We start from the raw sequence: 18,593 nt of genomic DNA on the forward strand, positions 1-18,593 counted from the left end.
ATACTGGCAACCAGAAAAATGCATTGAGTTATTTTAAGAAAAGTGCCGTCAAATGCAAACTTATTTGCCAAGTTCTGCCTAAAGCTTTCCTGATCATTCAACAGTTTTGAGCTAAATGAAGACTAGATAAACGTTCCCCTACTCAAATCCAATTTTGTTAGGTCATCTTGTACAAACACAACCTGATTTTGTTCTGTAATTATATGTATTCCCCCCAACTATCAGAACTAGCCTTGGTTTGGATAACTGGAAGGTTGACTATTTGGGGAAAAATGTAAGTGCTATAGAAATTCAAGGTGGTATTGTAGTTCCTCTTATTTGAAGGGAGATGACTAAGTACAGTCTTGTGCAAATCTCAGAGTCGTCCAGCTAAAGACTGAGGCCTCCAGGCAGGATTTTCCAAGTGTTAGCGCTTAGAACAGTGCTTTGCACATAGCGCTTAATAAATGTCATCATTATTATTATTATTATTATTCCAGAAGTCAGATATCCAGCTTTTCCCGCTCAAAGCTGAGAAGGATATGCCAGTTTCCCCCTGCGTCCCCTGATCCTGTCCTGTAGCTTTATCATGAAAATCCTGGTGAGGTGGCCAAGACTAAGAACGGCTTTAAATGATCGCAGAATCCCAGGATCGTACACTATAAATTATTTATATTAGTGTCTGTCTCTCCCTCTAGACTGTAAGCTCATTGTGGGCAGGGAATGTGCCAACTCTGTTGTAATAATAATTATGGTACTTGGTTAAACACTATGTGCCAAGCACTATTCTAAGCGCTGGAGTAAATACCAGATAATCAGGTTGTCCCATGTGGGGCTCACGGTCTTAATCCCCATTTTACAGATGAACTGAGGCAAAGAAAAATGGCCAACCGAAGGTCGCGGAGCCCGGATTAGAACCCACGTCCTCTGACTCCAAGCCCAGGCTCTTTCCAGTAAGTGGTGCTGCTTCTGTCGTACTCCCCCAAGCACGTAGTACTGTGATCAGCACACAGTAGGTGCTCAATAAATAGGATTGATGATTGAGGAGGTGGGAAAAGGCAAGGCTGTAAGATGAGGATTCGGAGTCAACTGCAGAGAAGCCGCGTAGCTCAGTGGAATGAACACGGGTTTTGGAGTCAAAGGTCACGGGTTCAAATCCCAGCTCCGCCAACTGTCAGCTGTGTGACTTTGGGCAACTCACTTAACTTCTCTGTGTCTCAGTTACCTCATCTGTAAAATGGGGATTTAAACTGTGAGCCCCCTGTGGGACAACCTGATCACCTTGTATATATGTTTGTACATATTTATTACTCTATTTATTTTACTTGTACATATCTATTCTATTTATTTTATTTTGTTAATATGTTTGGTTTTGTTCTCTGTCTCCCCCTTCTAGACTGTGAGCCCACTGTTGGGTAGGGACTGTCTCTATGTGTTGCCAACTTGTACTTCCCAAGCGCTTAGTACAGTGCTCTGCACACAGTAAGCGCTCAATAAATACGATTGATTGATTGATTGTAACCTCCCCAGCGCTTAGAACAGTGCTTTGCACATAGTAAGCGCTTAACAAATACCATTATTACTCTATTTATTTATTTATTTATTTATTTTACTGGTACATATCTATTCTATTTATTTTATTTTGTTAGTATGTTTGGTTTTGTCTCCCCCTTTTAGACTGTGAGCCCACTGTTGGGTAGGGACTGTCTCTATATGTTGCCAATTTGTACTTCCCAAGCGCTTAGTACAGTGCTCTGCACACAGTAAGCGCTCAATAAATACGATTGATGATGATGATGATTATTATTATTATTATGAGCTTATAAACTCTCTTAAGAGAATGGGTTTTGTAGAGTGAGAACAAAGAGGATCCAAAACTGAGTCTTGCAGATCGCCCACGGTAAAAGCACGAGGAGAGGATGAATCATTTCACTCAAGCTGAAAATGACAAAATCACAGGTTATTAGGTGAAAGGGAAGCCCCGGGTGAGAAATATAACTAGAAAAGTCCCCGTGTTTTCTTTTTAATGCTTGAGAAGCCGCGTGGTCCAGCGGATAGAACATGAGCCTGGAAGTCTAATCCTGAATCCACAAATTGTCTGCTGTGTGACCTTGGACAAGTCACTTAAACCTCTCTGGGTCTCAGCTCCCTCACCTGTAAAATGGGGATTAAAACTATGAACCCCAGATGGAGCATGGATGGTGCCCAACCTGATAGCTTTGTACGTATTTATTACTCTATTTTATTTGTACGTATTTATTCTATTTATTTTATTAATATGTTCTGTTTTGTTGTCTATCTCCCCTTTCTAGACTGTGAGCCCGCTGTTGGGTAGGGACCATCTCTATGTGTTGCCAACTTATACTTCCCAAGCGCTTAGTACAGTGCTCTGCACACAGTAAGTGCTCAATAAATATTATTGAATGAATGAATTAGTTTGAGTCTACCCCGGTGCTTACTACACTGCCTGGCACATAGTAAGTGCTTAACCAATCCCATTAAAAAATGAATTTAAGCTTGCAAGCATAGTATCAGGTTGTTGCTGTCTTTATTTCAGAAATAAATGAGAAGAAGCATGCCCTACAGTGGAAAGAGGGTAGGACTAGGAGTCAGAGGACCTGAGTTCTAATCCTGCCTCTGCCACGTACATACTGTGTGACCTTGGGCAAGCCACTTAACTTCTCCATGCCTCAGTTCCCTCATCTGTGAATTGGGAAGTCCCTCCTACTTCAGCTGTGAGTCCAATGTGGGACCTTATCTTGTAATCATAATAATAATAATGATGGCATTTGTTAAGCGCTTACTATGTGCAAAGCACTGTTCTAAGCGCTGGGGAGGTTACAAGGTGATCAGGTGGTCCCACGGGGGGGTTCACAGCCTTAATCCCCATTTGACAGATGAGGTAACTGAGGCACAGAGAAGTGAAGTGACTTGCCCAAAGTCCCACAGCTGACAAGTGGCAGAGCCGGGATTAGAACCCATTTTGTAATAATAATAATAATGATGGCATTTGTTAAGCGCTCACTATGTGCAAAGCACTGTTCTAAGTGCTGGGGAGGTTACAAGGTGATCAGGTGGGCCCACGGGGGGTTCACAGTCTTAATCCCCATTTGACAGATGAGGTAACTGAAGCACAGAGAAGTGAAGTGATTTGCCCAAAGTCACACAGCTGACAAGTGGCAGAGCTGGGATTAGAACCCATCTTGTAATAATAATGATGGCATTTGTTAAGCGCTTACTATGTGCAAAGCACTGTTCTAAGCGCTGGGGAGGTTACAAGGTGATCAGGTTGTCCCACGGGGGGGTTCACAGCCTTAATCCCCATTTGACAGATGAGGTAACTGAGGCACAGAGAAGAGAAGTGACTTGCCCAAAGTCCCACAGCTGACAAGTGGCAGAGCCGGGATTAGAACCCATGCCCTCTGACTCCTAAACCCGGGCTCTTTCCACTGAGCCATGCTGCAGATACTTACCCCAACTTGTACTTCCCAAGCGCTTAGTACAGTGCTCTGCACACAGTAAGCGTTCAATAAATACGATTGATTGATTACCCCAGCGCTTAGCACATAGTAAAAACGTACCAAATGCCACAGTCATCGTCCAGGAGCTTCTGCATACCGTACTCAGAAATGGAATCAAGTGTTATCTTGCCAACTCCTCACACAGCCTGCTTCAGTTGCTAAAAAAATTGGAGATTTGTGCACCTACGCAAAATTTTAGGCAATTCTATTTTTGAAAAATGTGCCCTGCGACCTAACACTCAAAAAATTCCCTAACAACATTACTTCCCAAGCGTTTAGTACAGTGCTCTGCACACAGTAAGTGCTCAATAAATACGATTGATTGATTATCTGAAGATCCACAGAGGAGGGTTGTCAGGGTGTGAGAAGCAGCATGGCTTAATGGAAAGAGCCCGGGCTTGGGAGTCGGAGGACGGGGGTTCTAATCCCGCCTCTTCCATTTATCTGCTGTGTGACCTTGGACAAGCTGCGTGGCTCAATGGAAAGGGCAGGGGCTTGGGAGCCAGAGGTCAGGGGTTCGAATCCCTGCTCCGCCACATGTCTGCTGTGTGACCTTGGGCAAGTCACTTAACTTCTCTGGTCCTCAGTTCCCTCATCTGTAAAATGGGGATGAAGACTGGGAGCCCCCCGTGGGACAACCTGATCCCCTTGTATTCTCCCCAGCGCTCAGAACAGTGCTTTACACATAGTAAGCGCTTAATAAATGCCATCATCATCATCAGAGGTCATGGGTTCTAATCCTGACTCTGCCACTTGTCAGCTGGGTGACTCCGAGCAAGTCACTTCACTTCTCTGGGCCTCAGTTCCCTCATCTGTAAAATGGGGATTAAGACTGAGCCCCGTGTGGGATGACCTGATCACGTTGCATCCCCCACAGCGCTTAGAACAGTGCTTCGCACATAGTAAGCACTTAACAAATGCCATCATCATCATGCCAATTCACTTCTCTGGGCCTCTGTTACCTCATCTGTAAAATGGGGATTAAGACGGTGAGCCTCACGAGTATGTATCCCAGGGTTTACAGCAGTGTTTGGCACATAGAGCTTAACAAATACCATCATTATTATTATTGAGAAGCAGTGTGGCTCAGTGGAAAGAGCCCGGGCTTTGGAGTCAGAGGTTGTGGGTTCAAATTCCGGCTTTGCCACTTGTCAGCTGTGTGACTTCGGGCAAGTCACAACTTCTCTGGGCCTCAGTACCCTCATCTGTAAAATGGTGATGAAGACTGTGAGCCCAACCTGATCACCTTGTAACCTCCCCAGCGCTTAGAACAGTGCTTTGCACATAGTAAGCTTTTAATAAATGCCATTATTATTATTATTATTATTAAGTCAACTTCTCTGGACTTCAGTACCCTCATCTGTAAAATGGGGATGAAGACTGTGAGCCCAACTTGATCACCTTGTAACCTCTCCAGCGCTTAGAACAGTGCTTTGCATATAGTAAGCACTTAATAAATGCCATCATTCTTCTTCTTATTATTAAGTCACTTAACTTCTCTGGGACTCAGTACCCTCATCTGTAAAATGGGGATGAAGACTGTGAGCCCAACCTGATCACCTTGTAATCTCCCCAGTGCTTAGAACAGTGCTTTGCACTTAGTAAATGCTTAATAAATGCCATCATTGTTATTGTTATTATTAGGTCACTTAACTTCTCTGGGCCTCAGTACCCTCATCTGTAAAATGGGATTGAAGACTGTGAACCCAACCTGACCACCTTGTAATCTCCCCAGGGCTTGGAACAGTGCTTTGCACATAGTAAGCGCTTAATAAATGCCATTATTATTATTAAGCCACTTAACTTCTCTGGGCCTCACTACCCTCGTCTGTAAAATGGGGATGAGGACTGGATCACCTTGTAATGTCCCCGGCGCTTAGGACAGTGCTTTGCACATAGTAATAATAATGATGACATTTGTTAAGCGCTTACTATGTGCAAAGCACTGTTCTAAGCGCTGGGGGGATACAAGGTGATAAGGTTGTCCCATGTGGGGCTCACAGTCTTAATCCCCATTTTACAGATGAGGTCACTGAGGCTCAGAGAAGTTAAATGACTTAACCAAGGTCACACAGCAGACATGTGGCGGAGTTGGAATTCGAACCCATAACCTTTGATTCCAAAGCCTGTGCTCTTTCCAGTGAGCCACAATGCGCTTAGTAAATGCCATTATTATTATTATTATTATTATTATTATTATATTATTATTATTAAACCCCCAGGAACTAATGCGCCACGCTGAGGCCCACGCTTGGGCTGGAGTCACAAGGCTTCCCCCTTCAGGCTCGAGAACTACAAGGACCAGCATGCACTGCGCGGAGCAGGGACCGGAAGTGACGAGAGGCCCCCCCCCGTCGCGCAGACGCCCACTCGCGCGTGCACCTTGGAAGGGCCTGAAGAGCCGCTTTCCCTGACGTCACATCCGGTGCGGCGCGAGGCTGTTCCCGCCTTTTTCCAGTCTCCACAGACCGTTAGTGGGGGCGGGGGCGGCGGGAAGGGGCAGTGATGCTAAGCGCTGTGGCGCCTCGGGAGAAGGCGGGTGGAGGGGGTCTAATAATAATAATAATAATAATAATAATGGCATTTATTAAGCGCTTACTATGTGCCAAGCACTGTTCTAAGCGCTGGGGAGGTTACAAGATGATCAGGTTGTCCCACAGGAGGCTCACAGTCTTAACCCTCATTTTACAGATGAGGGAACTGAGGCCCAGAGAAGTGACTTTTCTTTTAATGGCATTTATTAAGCGCTTACTATGTGCAAAGCACTGTTCTAAGCACTGGAGAGGTTACAAAGTGATCAGGTTGTCCCACAGTGGGCTCACAGTCTTAATCCCCATTTTACAGATGAGGGAACTGAGGCCCACAGAAGTGAAGTGACTTTTTTTTTTTAATGGCATTTGTTAAGCGCTTACGATGTGCAAAGCACTGTTCTAACCGTGGGGAGGTTATAAGGTGATCAGGTTGTCCCACAGGGGGCTCACAGTCCTAATCCCCATTTTACAGATGAGGTCACTGAGGCCCAGAGAAGTGACTTTTTTTTTAATGGCATTTATTAAGCGCTTACTATGTGCAAAGCACTGTTCTAAGCGCTGGGGAGCTTACAAGGTGATCAGGTTGTCCCACAGGCGGCTCACAATCTTAATCCCCATTTTACAGATGAGGTAACTGAGGCCCAGAGAAGTGAAGTGACTTTTAAAATGGCATTTATTAAGCGCTTACTATGTGCAAAGCGCTGTTCTAAGCGCTGGGGAGGTTACAAGGTGATCAGGTTGTCCCACAGGGGGCTCACAGTCCTAATCCCCATTTTACAGATGAGGTCACTGAGGCCCAGAGAAGTGACTTTTTTTTTTAAATGGCATTTATTAAGCGCTTACTATGTGCAAGGCACTGTTCTAAGCGCTGGGGAGGTTACAAGGTGATCAGGTTGTCCCACAGGAGGCTCACAGTCTTAACCCTCATTTTACAGATGAGGGAACTGAGGCCCAGATAAGTGACTTTTTTTTTAATGGCATTTATTAAGCGCTTACTATGTGCAAAGCACTGTTCTAAGCACTGGGGAGGTTACAAGGTGATCAGGTTGTCCCACAGGAGGCTCACAGTCTTAACCCTCATTTTACAGATGAGGGAACTGAGGCCCAGAGAAGTGAAGTGACTTTTTTTAAAAATGGCATTTATTATAGTGGATAGAGCATGAACCTGGAAGTCTAATCCTGAATCCGCAAATTGTCTGCTGTGTGACCTTGGGCAAGTCACTTAAACGTCTCTGGGTCTCAGCTCCCTCACCCGTAAAATGGGGATTAAAACTATGAACCCCAGATGGAGCATGGATGGTGCCCAACCTGATAGCTTTGTACATATTTATTACTCTATTTTATTTGTACGTATTCTATTTATTTTATTAATATGCTTTGTTTTGTTGTCTGTCTCCCCCTTCTAGACTGTGAGCCCGCTGTTGGGTAGGGACTGTCTCTACATGTTGCAAACTTATACTTCCCAAGCGCTTAGTACAGTGCTTTGCACACAGTAAGCACTCAATAAATACGATTGAATGAATTAAGTGCTTACTATGTGCAAAGCACTGTTCTAAGCGCTGGGGAGGTTACAAGGTGATCAGGTTGTCCCACAGGGGGCTCACAGTCCTAATCCCCATTTTACAGATGAGGTCACTGAGGCCCAGAGAAGTGAAGTGACTTTTTTTTTTAAAGGCATTTATTAAGCGCTTACTATGTGCAAAGCACTGTTCTAAGCGCTGGGGAGGTTACAAGGTGATTAGGTTGTCCCAGGGGGGGCTCACAGTCTTAACCCTCATTTTACAGATGAGGTCACTGAGGCACAGAGAAGTGAAGTGACTTTTTTTTTTAATGGCATTTATTAAGCACTTACTATGTGCAAAGCACTGTTCTAAGCGCTGAAATAATAATGATGATGGCATTTATTAAGCGCTTACTATGTGCAAAGCACTGTTCTAAGCGCTGGGGAGATTACAGTGTGATTAGGTTGTCCCACGGGGGGCTCACAGTCTTCATCCCCATTTTACAGATGTGGTAACTGAGGCACAGAGAAGTGAAGTGACTTGCCGAAAGTCACCCAGCTGACAATTGGCGGAGTTGGGATTTGAACCCATGACCTCTGACTCCAAAGCCCGGGCTCTTTCCACTGAGGTACGCTGACTTGCCCAAAGTCACCCAGCGGACAAGTGGTGGAGCTGGGATTTGAACCCATGACCTCTGACTCCAAAGCCTGGGCTCTTTCCACTGAGCCACGCTGCATCTCAACACTTAGAACGGTGCTTGGCACAGAGTAAGCACTTAAATATAATAATAATAATAATAATAATAATAATAATAATGGTATTTGTTAAGCGCTTACTCTATGCCAAGCACTGTTCTAAGTGCCGGAGAGGTTACGAGGTGATCAGGTTGTCCCACGAGGGGCTCACAGTCTTCATCCCCATTTTACAGATGAGGGAACTGAGGCCCAGAGAAGTGAAGTGACTTGCCCAAAGTCGCCCAGCGGACAAGTGATGGAGCTGGGATTTAATAACAATAATAATAATAATGATGGTATTTGTTAAGCATTTACTATGAGCCAAGCACTGTTCTAAATGTTGGGGTAATAATAATAATGTTGGTATTTGTTAAGCGGTTACTATGTGCCACGCACCGTTCTAAACGTTGGGGTAATAATAATAATGATGGTATTTGATAAGCACTTACTATGTGCCAAGCACCATTCTAAGCGTTGGGGTAATAATAACAATGATGATATTTCTTAAGCGTGTACTATGTGCCAAGCACCGTTCTAAACGTTGGGGTAATAATAATAATGATGGTGTTTGTTAAGTGCTTACTCTGTGCCAAGCACAGTTCTAAGCGTTGGGATAATAATAATAATGATGGTATTTCTTAAGCGCTTACTTTGTGCCAAGCACAGTTCTAAGCGTTGGGGTAATAATAATAATAATGGTATTTATTAAGCGCTTACCATGTGCCAAGCACCGTTCTAACTGTTGGGGTAATAATAATAATGATTTTATTTAAGTGCTTACTATGTGCCAAGCACTGTTCTAAGCACAGGGGTAGATGCAAGGTAATCAGGTTGTCCCATGTGGGACTCAGTCTTTATCCCATTTTACAGATGAGGCACAGAGAAGCAAAGTGACTTGCCCAAAGTCACACAGCTGTTAAGTGGCGGAACGGCGATTAGAACCCACGACCTCGGACTCCCAAGCCGGGGCTCTTGCCACTAAGCCACGCTGCTTCTCAAGTTATTTATAGCTCCCAAGTTATCCACTAAGTGTTCTGACAGTAGCAATGAAATGCTAAAAAAAAAAAACCCACCAACAATGTAAGTTAAGGGCTGCTGGCCTTGATATTCACCTTTGTGGGACAGGGACTTGATCCCGTTATCCCAAATCCAGCATTTTGTACAGAGCACTACATAAATACTATGGCTTAGTGGAAAGAGTAGGCATTTGGGAGTCGGAGATCGTGGTTCTAATCCCGGTCCTGCCGGTTGTCTGCTCTGTGACCTTGGGAAAGTCGCTTAGTTCCGTTCCCTCATCTGTAAAATGGGGATTAAGATTGTGGACCCTACATGGGACAACAACCCTCTTATCTTGTATCAACCCCAGTGCTTGGCACATAGTAAGTACTTAAATACTATTGTTATTATTATTATTACCATAATTAACCTAACTTCTTTAGCACTCATCATCATCAATCGTATTTATTGAGCGCTTACTATGTGCAGAGCACTGTACTAAGCGCTTGGGAAGTACAAATTGGCAACATATAGAGACAGTCCCTACCCAACAGTGGGCTCACCGTCTAAAAGGGGGAGACAGAGAACAAAACCAAACATACTAACAAAATAAAATAAATAGAATAGATATGTACAAGTAAAATAAATAGAGTAATAAATATGTACAAACATATATATATGTATATGTGTATATATATATATACTCATCATGGATCTCTTGGAATATTTGGGTACTAACTGGGATTACCGTAAAGGTAATCGTCATTGTGGTATTTGTTAAATACTCACTAGGTGCTAAGCGCTGGAGTAGCTGACCCACTTTGGGTCCAGTCTGGGGAGGCGGAATAGGCATTTAGTCCCCCATTTTACAGATGAAATTGAGGCCAGGGAAGTTCAGTGACTTGCCTACAGTCATACAGCAGCCAAATGGCCGAGCTGGGCTTAGAACCAGGTTCCCTCTTAAATCCTGTTCTTTCTACTTGGCAACGTGTGTCTCAATTGTGCCGTACCATCACTGGGTGACTCCATTCCTACTGGAAACCAGTTTGGGCTATGGTTTGGACCTTTCCCCGGGGGCTGTAGTATGAGCCAGGCTGCAGAATTTGCCCAGTTCTATTGCTCCTCTCTCACCAAAACCCCTGGAGCCCTGATTATCTCATATCTAACCCAGCACTGTTTGACATAAAAATAAGTGCTTAACAAATATTATTATTACTAGTAGCTGCTCTTCTAGCATAGGCCGTGCTATTAGTTGCTCATTATGGAGAATGATGGAAGGCTGTTTCTCAGCTGTGCACCCTCCTTTGTGGTTAGATGTAAAGGGAGAGGTGAGAAAAGAGGGGAAAAAGAAGATTGGGTTGGGGAGAAATAGCCATTATTTATTTATTTTAATAAAGGACAAACTCTAGCACTGGGTGATGGGTTTAAACCTCAGTGAGAGAAGAGCATCATTGCTCAGATCAGGCGATGGTTGTGAAAGGGGTGCAGAAGCAGACTCTATTGCAGAAATGCTATTCCCCCTCCTTTCTACTCACTTTCATTTTTGGCAACAGGGGGTTTTATTCGAAAGTCACAGGGGTAATCAAGATAGACTGGCAACTCCATTAATTCCTTGGCAAGCTCCCTCAGATTTTTCTCTCATCTCTACCCCTCAGCCAGACATATATCCGCTAATGGAGCGGGAAGTTTAGGTGATATATAGCAGAATCTCGAGCCGGTGCAGGGTTGTTGGCAGGCGGAAAGAACAGGGACAACGATGAAACTAAGAGTGGAGGTATATATGGCTCCTTCTCACGTTTGTTTATGCATCTCATTGTTTTCTAGGCTGGTCGTGATTCTCTGATGCAGGTTGGACTAGGGGCCGGCAGCTTTGACCATGTGGACTGCTGATGAGATTGCCCATCTGTGTTACACCCATTACAGCTCTAAACTGCCTAAGCAGGGAAAGCCTGAGCCAAAGCGTGAATGGACCTTACTGGCAGCTGTGATTAAGGTGAACTCTGCAGCAGAGAGTGCTTGCTGCCCCAGGGACGAGCCCTTCCCAGGTGAAACCTTTTTTCCTGCCCTTTCATTCCCCACTCTCACTTCCATCGGCTATGGCCAGCCTTCCAACTGCTTTGCCAGAGCATCGGTCAATCGGGGGTATTTATGGAGCGCTTGCTGGGTTCAGACCACTGTCCTAAGCACTGGGGAGAGTACAATACAGTAGCCTTGGTGGACATGATCCCTGCCCCTAAAGAGTTTTCCGTTTAGAAGGGGAGACAGGTATTAAAATAAATTACAGAGATGTCCAGCGCTTAGAACAGTGCTTTGCACATAGTAAGCGCTTAATAAATGCCGTTATTATTATTATTATTATTACATAAGTGTGGTGGGACTGAGGGAGGGGTGATATCAAGTTCTTAAAGGGTACGAAGATCCAAATTTTAACTGTGGAATTACCTTAGTAACTGGGGTGGCCCTCTGCCAGCCCCTCACCCCGCACTGTGTCTGAGGTTGGCTTCCAAGCTGCCCCTACCTACAAGAACCACCTTTAGTAGCGAGCTACTAAGAGAAGCAGCGTGGCTCAGTGGAAAGAGCCCGGGCTTTGGAGTCAGAGGTCATGGGTTCAAATCCCGGCTCTGCCAATTGTCAGCTGTGTGACTTTGGGCAAGCCACTTCACTTCTCTGAGCCTCAGTTACCTCATCTGTAAAATGGGGACCAAGATTGTGAGCCCCACATGGGACAACCTGATCACCTTGTATCCTCCCCAGCGCTTAGAACGGTGCTTTGCACATAGTAAGCGCTTAACAAATACCAAAATTATCAACTGTGGAGGAGCCAGACTCTTTAAACCTGGGGCGCATTCCGACAGTGGCAACCGACTCGATCGTTTGTTTTTCCCCAGCAATTAAGGAAGTCGTGGCAATGGGAACAGGAACAAAATGCATCGGCCAGTCCAAAATGAGGAAAGATGGTAAGCGTATTAACCAGAGCTATAGTTTCTGGTACTGGGAGTTTTCTTTCTTTCTCACCTCAAGATAAAATGATTTCATGCTATTATGGCTTAACTTTCAGTGCCCAAACCTGGTCTCCATTTCATGGAGAGGAGCGAAGCCATTAGAACCCCAAATTAATTTCAGAAGGAGCAGACTCTTTGCAAGCTGACAGAGAGAAGCAGTGTGACTTAGCGGATACAGCACGGGCCTGGGATTCAGAAGGACATGGGTTCTAATCCTGGCTCTGCCATGTCTCTGCTGTGTGACCTTGGGCAAGTCACTTAACTTCTCGGGGGCCTCAGTGACCTCATCTGTAAAATGGGGGTTAGGAGTGTGAGCCCTGTGGGGGACAGGGGTTGTGTCCAACCTGATCACTTTGTATCTACCTCAGTGCTTGGCACAAAGTGAGAGCTTAACAAGGACCATAATTACTATTAATCCCCTGTTTCATGAACTTGAAGTCTCCAAGGCCTGGAGCAGCCCAAGACAAATGCAGCTTCAGAAGTTGCTAAAGCCTCGGAATCCCAGAGAAAATGAAGGGATTTGAATTCTGTTGGAACATGGAGATATACGATTGTGTGGAAGTTCCTGTGGAGTTTGGGGACTATCAACGGCTGGGTAATATTGCCTGTGGTCCTCCATCTATTCCCTGGGCTGAGCTCAGGTCTCCTGGTCTGTAACATTTAGTAAGCAGGGGAAGAAGGTTGGCGTGTCATTCATTCAGTTGTATTTATTGAGCGCTTTCTGTGTCAGGGGATGATGCTTTCATCATGGCAAGATCTTATGCCACGGGTCCAGAGAATAAGGCCAAAGAAGCAGTCGAGGACTTGGGGATGCCTTCCTTAGGTCACACGTGTCCTCTTGTATTTTGCCAACAGGAGACATTCTCAATGACAGTCACGCGGAGGTCATAGCCAAGAGGAGCTTTCAGAGGTGAAGCACTTTTTCAGAGCACTTCGACGCCTACATTTGCACCTTTTGCATCCAGTGCCTTGTGGAAAGTCCTCAAACGAGCCTGGGAGGAGTCGGGGAATCTCCCTTCACCCTGTTTCCTCAACACAAGAGCTTTTCTGGGGGGAGGTCACACTTCTTTCCGTGTCGTGGTCTGTATGACTGCCTTGGCTGGTCATTTCGATTCCACCCTTCTCCCAAACCTGCTGCCGCTTCTGACCACCCGGCAGGTTTCTTTCCACCTCTCCTGGGACACTTAGCTACACTCAAGGCCCCAGACGTTACCTGTGTATAATGTGCTGCATGGACCGTTCTCCATTTCACCGTGAACAATACCATCAGCTTAAGTGCAGCTTTCCGGGAAACGGTTGGCACTGGGCCATGGTTTAACTAGTGTCTTCCATCTCCATCTTCGCCGGTCATAAATAGTGCGTTTAAATGAGGGCAGTGCCTGGAGAAGGGCCTGCAGGCGATTGAGCAGGAAGCTATGTAGTGGTGGGCATTCTTTGGAGGCCATTCTTCTGCCAAGAATCAGTTTCCCCAGGGGTCACCTAGTGAGTGATATGCTGTGCACAGGATTTCCAGGGAGAAGCTTGTCCAGCAGGTAGCATGGGATCATCATGGGTAGCATTAGAGAAGCAGCGTGGCTCAATGGAAAGAGCCCGGGCTTGGGAGTCAGAGGTCATGGGTTCAAATCCCGGCTCCGCCAGTTGTCAGCCGTGTGACTTTGGGCAAGTCACTTCACCTCTCTGAGCCTCAGTTCCCTCATCTGTAAAATGGGGATGAAGACTGGGAGCCCCACGTGGGACAACCTGATCACCTTGTATCCTCCCCAGCGCTTTGAACAGTGCCTTGCACATAGTAAGCGCTTAACAAATGCCATCATTACTATTATCTGATGGTGAAGTCGACTCAAGCTGAAGCCTGGGAGCAGGGACGTCATCAGGGTCATCATGACAGAATGTTAGTTACGACCGTAAGGGAATCCAGACCTCGATGTTTTTCTGTTTGTTGGGCCTTAAAAGGTGCTACCCCTGACATCATATGTAGGTAGAAGGGTGGTCTCCTTGAAGCCCCAGGTTCTGCAGCAGACCCTCCTTCCTTTCTTGTGGGGGTCGACAGCCATTCCCTCCCTTAAGCCACAGAGACTAATACCTCCTTCTTTCTAACTCCATCAGGTACCTTCTCCATCAGCTCAAAGCAGCCACCCTGCGTCAGGACAGCATCTTCATCCCAGGGACCAAGGTGGGGAAGTGGAAACTCAAACCAGACCTGTCTTTTGTGTTTTTCTCCAGCCATACCCCATGTGAGTACCATCAACAGCATTCATCGAGTGTACTGGATGCAGAGCAGCATATGAGGCACTGGGGAAAATACCCAGGCCTTCCCCTCAAGGAGTTTATGTTCAAATGGAGATAAGATGCCTGAGTGTAAGCTTCTCTCCTTTCATTTAATAACGTCCTATTCTGCTTTTCGTGAATCGGAGTCAGACTTTCTCCACTGGTGACTATCTGTCTTCCTACCCACATTTATCTCACATTACTGAGCTGAAAGTCAGAAGACCTGGGGTGTTTTGTATTCCCTCTAGTCCTTAAGGTCCTTGTGAGCAGGGAATGTGTTCACTATATTGTGCTCTCCCAAGCTCTTAGTACAATGCTCTGTGCACAGTAAGTTCTAAATAGATACAATTGATTGACATAAAAATGCGACTCACTTTTCTTATTTGTAAAATGAAAAAAAAATTCCCTTTGCCTTCTCTACAGGTGAGTTGTGAGGTTTGGGGAAATAATGTGAGTCTGAGCTTCTTGAAATGAAAAGGAGATTTTATTTGAATAATAATGATGACATCTGTTAAGTGCTTACTTTGTGCAAAGCACTGTTCTAAGGGCCATGGTTCCCCCTTAAAGGGTATGTGGTTACTTTGTACCAAGCTCTGTTTTTTTTGTGGTATAATAATAATAATAATGATGGCATTTATTAAATGCTTACTATGAACAAAGCACTGTTCTAAGCACTGGAGAGGTTACAGGGTGATCAGGTTGTCCCACGGGGGGCTTACGGTCTTCATCCCCATTTTACAGATGAGGTAACGGGGGAACAGAGAAGTTAAGTGACTTGCCCAAAGTCACACAGCTGACAATTGGCAGAGCTGGGATTTGAACCCATGACCTCTGGCTCCAAAGTCCAGGCTCTTTCCACTGAACCACGCTGCTTCTCTATGACCTCCAAAGCCTCATGTCCCCGAGACCAGCTCTCAGGTCAGCAGGGCCAGACAGCGAGGCTGGTGGTTCCCAGATTTTTCTGTTTTCTGTAGGTGGAGATGCCTCCATCATCCCTATGCTGGAAGTTGAGGACCAGCCCTGCCCGCTGGTCACCGGTGAAGAGGCCGTCAGCCGGCCAGCGGAGATGAGCAGAAGCCCTGAAAGACTGGGAAACAAAAGGAAGCAAGAAGACTCCCCCAACCATTCCGTTACCAAAAGGTCGCGAACTGAGCCTTCGGACTCTCCCAATGGCTCCACCCCGCAGCAGGAGACTGAGAAACGGGAAAGTTTCCACGGTCCTCCCAGCCCCGGCCGCTCTGCCGCTGCTGTAAACGGACCGAGCCGGGAAGAAGCGCCTGCGAAGGCGGGCCCGGCCGGAACCAAAGCGGTGGATGTGCACAGGACCGGAGCCAAGTGTGTGCCAGGAGAAGCGGGAGACCCTCGGAGCCCCGGGGTCGGGTACCACCGGGTGGGATTGCTCCGCGTGAAGCCTGGCCGGGGGGACAGGACCTGCTCCATGTCCTGCAGCGACAAGCTAGCTCGCTGGAACGTGCTCGGGTGTCAGGGAGCCCTCCTCATGCACCTCCTGCAGGAGCCCCTGTACCTGGCCGCGGTGGTCATAGGCAAGTGCCCTTTCAGTCCCGAAGCTGTGCGGAGGGCGGTGATAGACAGGTAAGAGAATGGCAGCCATATCGTCACACCCCCCTGCAACCCGGAGCGGACGGCATCGTTAGGGTGATGCCAGGGCAGGGTGTGAGGGTAAAGCCATCTCTGGCTGGAATTCCCCCTCCCCACCCTGACCTCCCCTGAGTTGCGAGGGAACCCCCACAGCCCGAGGGATGGCTCACTGAGAGCAGAGCTCTAACTTCATTCATTCATTCATTCAGTCGTATTTATTGAGCGCTTACTGTGTGCAGAGCACTGTACTAAGCACTTGGGATGATTGCTCCAACAAATTCCTTTCCCTACAGCAATGGTCAGCGGTACCCACATTTTATCTCAGGAACCCCAGGAGGGAAGGATCAGAGCATCCTCAGTGCTGAACGAGTGGCTTTTTCCCCATGTCACAGGTGTCGGCATGTCTCGCTTTTGCCAGATGGTTTCCGGGTGCGAGAACCGCAAATCCTGCAGTCTAATCTGTTGTTCGAACACAGCCGCTCTGCGGTCCGGGCCAAAGGGACAGACGGCACAGGGAAGCTCATTCCCTGTGGGGCGGGTGAGTCACCGGGCCGCCTCAGATGGTCGGGAGCCTTAACCACTCGGGAGCCAAAGTTTACGAGTTAGGGTTGGCCCTGGAGCAGCGTTTGCCCCTAAAACTGCTCAGAAATAGTGGCCGCTTCATGCCACACTGCCATTTTAGAATTCATTCATTCATTCAGTCATATTTATTGAGTCCTTAACTGTGTTTGGAGCTCTGTACTAAGTGCTTGGGATAATACAGAAATAAACAGACACAGTCTCCACTCACAACGAGTTTGCAGTCTGGAGGGCAAGCTTACAGTCTAGCTATACAACTTACACTATGTAGCGTCAGCTAGTTCCAAACTGATCTTTCTGGGAGATTGGAGTTAGAAATTACCGTTCAAGTGTCCCAAGCCCTAATCCTGCTTAGAAAGACATCTGGCCAGTTGTTATTCCAGGACCCTGTTGGATGCAGGTCTCCAAATTGATGAACTTGCTCTGATGTGGCTCTTCCTCATCTGCTTGGGGGTGGCAAAAATCTACTAGATGATGTCTCATCAGTCTTCCCCCTCCTGTGGCCAAACAAGTCCATCCATTCTCAGAATCTGTCGACCGTGAGTGGTTTAATAATAATTGTGGTATTTGTGAAGAGCTTACTTTGGGCCAAGCACTGTGCGAAGTGCCGGGGTACGTACAACACGGTCAGATCAGGCGCCGTCCCCGTTTCACGTGGGGCTCGTAATCTAAGGGGAGAAGAGACCAGGCATTCAGTCCTCACTACAGACGCGGAACCGGAGGAACAGAGAAGTTAAGGGACCCGTTCAAAGGTACATGGCAGACCAAAGGCGGAGCCGGGATTAGATCCCGGGACTCCTGACTTCTCGTCTTCTATCCTTTCCACCAGGCCCACAGTGCCGTTCTGTCTCTTCACAGCTATCAGCTGGAGTGCGGTTCCTGAGCAGCCTCTGGACGTCACCTCTAATGGTTTCAGGCAAGGAGCGACGAAAAAAGCAATTGGAAGTCTACAGGCCAGGTACGACATCTGCGCGGTAACTGAACTCGGAGAGGGTGGCTTCTCCCTGTGGCCCTAGACCCAGGTTGGTGAAGGCGAACAGAATCAGTGAGACCCTTTCCTTTATTCCCAACCCCCTTGTCCTATTTCTCCAGCTGTTGTTCAAATGGGTCGTTGGAATAGAGTTTATTCCAGAAATGCTGACTAGGTTTTTTGATAAGCTCCTAGTGAAACTTTTTTAACCGATTTTCTGGGTTGGTATTTTTTTTTCTGCATTCTGGTTTTATCCATGGGTGATGTGGGAGGTTTGGGGGAGTCTGGATTGTGTTGTTTATCTAGCCATTTATGACATTTGATTCTCTGGTGCTGAAGACCCGATAGACCTGTTTAAACAGGGCACCGTTCTCCTTCCCAAACCAGTTTTCTTCCTTATTTACTCAGCCCGCACTGTGAAAAATCAGAAGAGGAACAGACCCCAGTCTTCAAAGATCCTGGTGTTTCCAAATTTGGGCTGTGGGAATCTGCGGGAGAGGCTGAGCTGTTGAGCTGGAGGCTCACTCCTCTGTCTCCCTTTGATTTCCCGATGTTGCCTTTCTTTTGAGGGCTCCTTGATTCGCTGACTTTTCTCCCTGACTTTGAGTTCATTTCCTCCCCAGCCACCACTGTGGTATTTTGACGCCTTCCTTATAGTAATGAAAATTGTGGTATTTAAGTACTTACTCTGTGCCAGTCACTGTACTAAGCGCTGGGGTGGATACAAGCAAATCGTGTTGGACACAGTCCCTGTCCCCCATGGGGCTCACACTCTCCTTCCCTATTTTACAGATGAGGTAACTGAGGCAAAGAGAAGTGAAGTAACTTCCCCAAGGTCACACAGCAGACGAGTGGCGGAATTAGGATTAGAAACTTTGACCTGCTGACTCCCAAGTTCGTGCTTTATCCATT

General features: G+C 46.5%; 1 protein-coding gene across 6 annotated transcripts in view; it reads left to right on the forward strand.

Moving 5' to 3' along the window:
- The first annotated feature begins 903 nt into the window (after positions 1-903).
- Positions 904-18,593, forward strand: part of ADAT1 (adenosine deaminase tRNA specific 1) — a 39,330-nt gene continuing 21,640 nt past the window's right edge. For 2 of the 6 annotated variants that reach the window (XR_005452975.1, XM_038754126.1), the window contains exons 1-8: positions 5,920-5,970; positions 11,088-11,308; positions 12,152-12,220; positions 13,121-13,175; positions 14,372-14,499; positions 15,508-16,126; positions 16,525-16,670; positions 17,541-17,669. Coding sequence is in view for 5 of the 6 variants with exons in the window: in XM_038754126.1 (XP_038610054.1) it covers positions 11,140-11,308; positions 12,152-12,220; positions 13,121-13,175; positions 14,372-14,499; positions 15,508-16,126; positions 16,525-16,670; positions 17,541-17,669 (1,315 nt within the window). In the remaining variant the exon portion in view is untranslated. Of the gene's footprint in view, positions 933-5,919; positions 5,971-8,286; positions 8,301-11,087; positions 11,309-12,151; positions 12,221-13,120; positions 13,176-14,371; positions 14,500-15,507; positions 16,127-16,524; positions 16,671-17,540; positions 17,670-18,593 lie in introns of those variants that run through there. The other 4 variants (XM_038754128.1, XM_038754129.1, XM_038754130.1 and 1 more) reach the window with 4 other exon arrangements.

Source organism: Tachyglossus aculeatus, chromosome 11 (genome assembly GCF_015852505.1).
Source record: "Tachyglossus aculeatus isolate mTacAcu1 chromosome 11, mTacAcu1.pri, whole genome shotgun sequence".
In the NCBI taxonomy this organism is placed as follows: domain Eukaryota; kingdom Metazoa; phylum Chordata; class Mammalia; order Monotremata; family Tachyglossidae; genus Tachyglossus; species Tachyglossus aculeatus.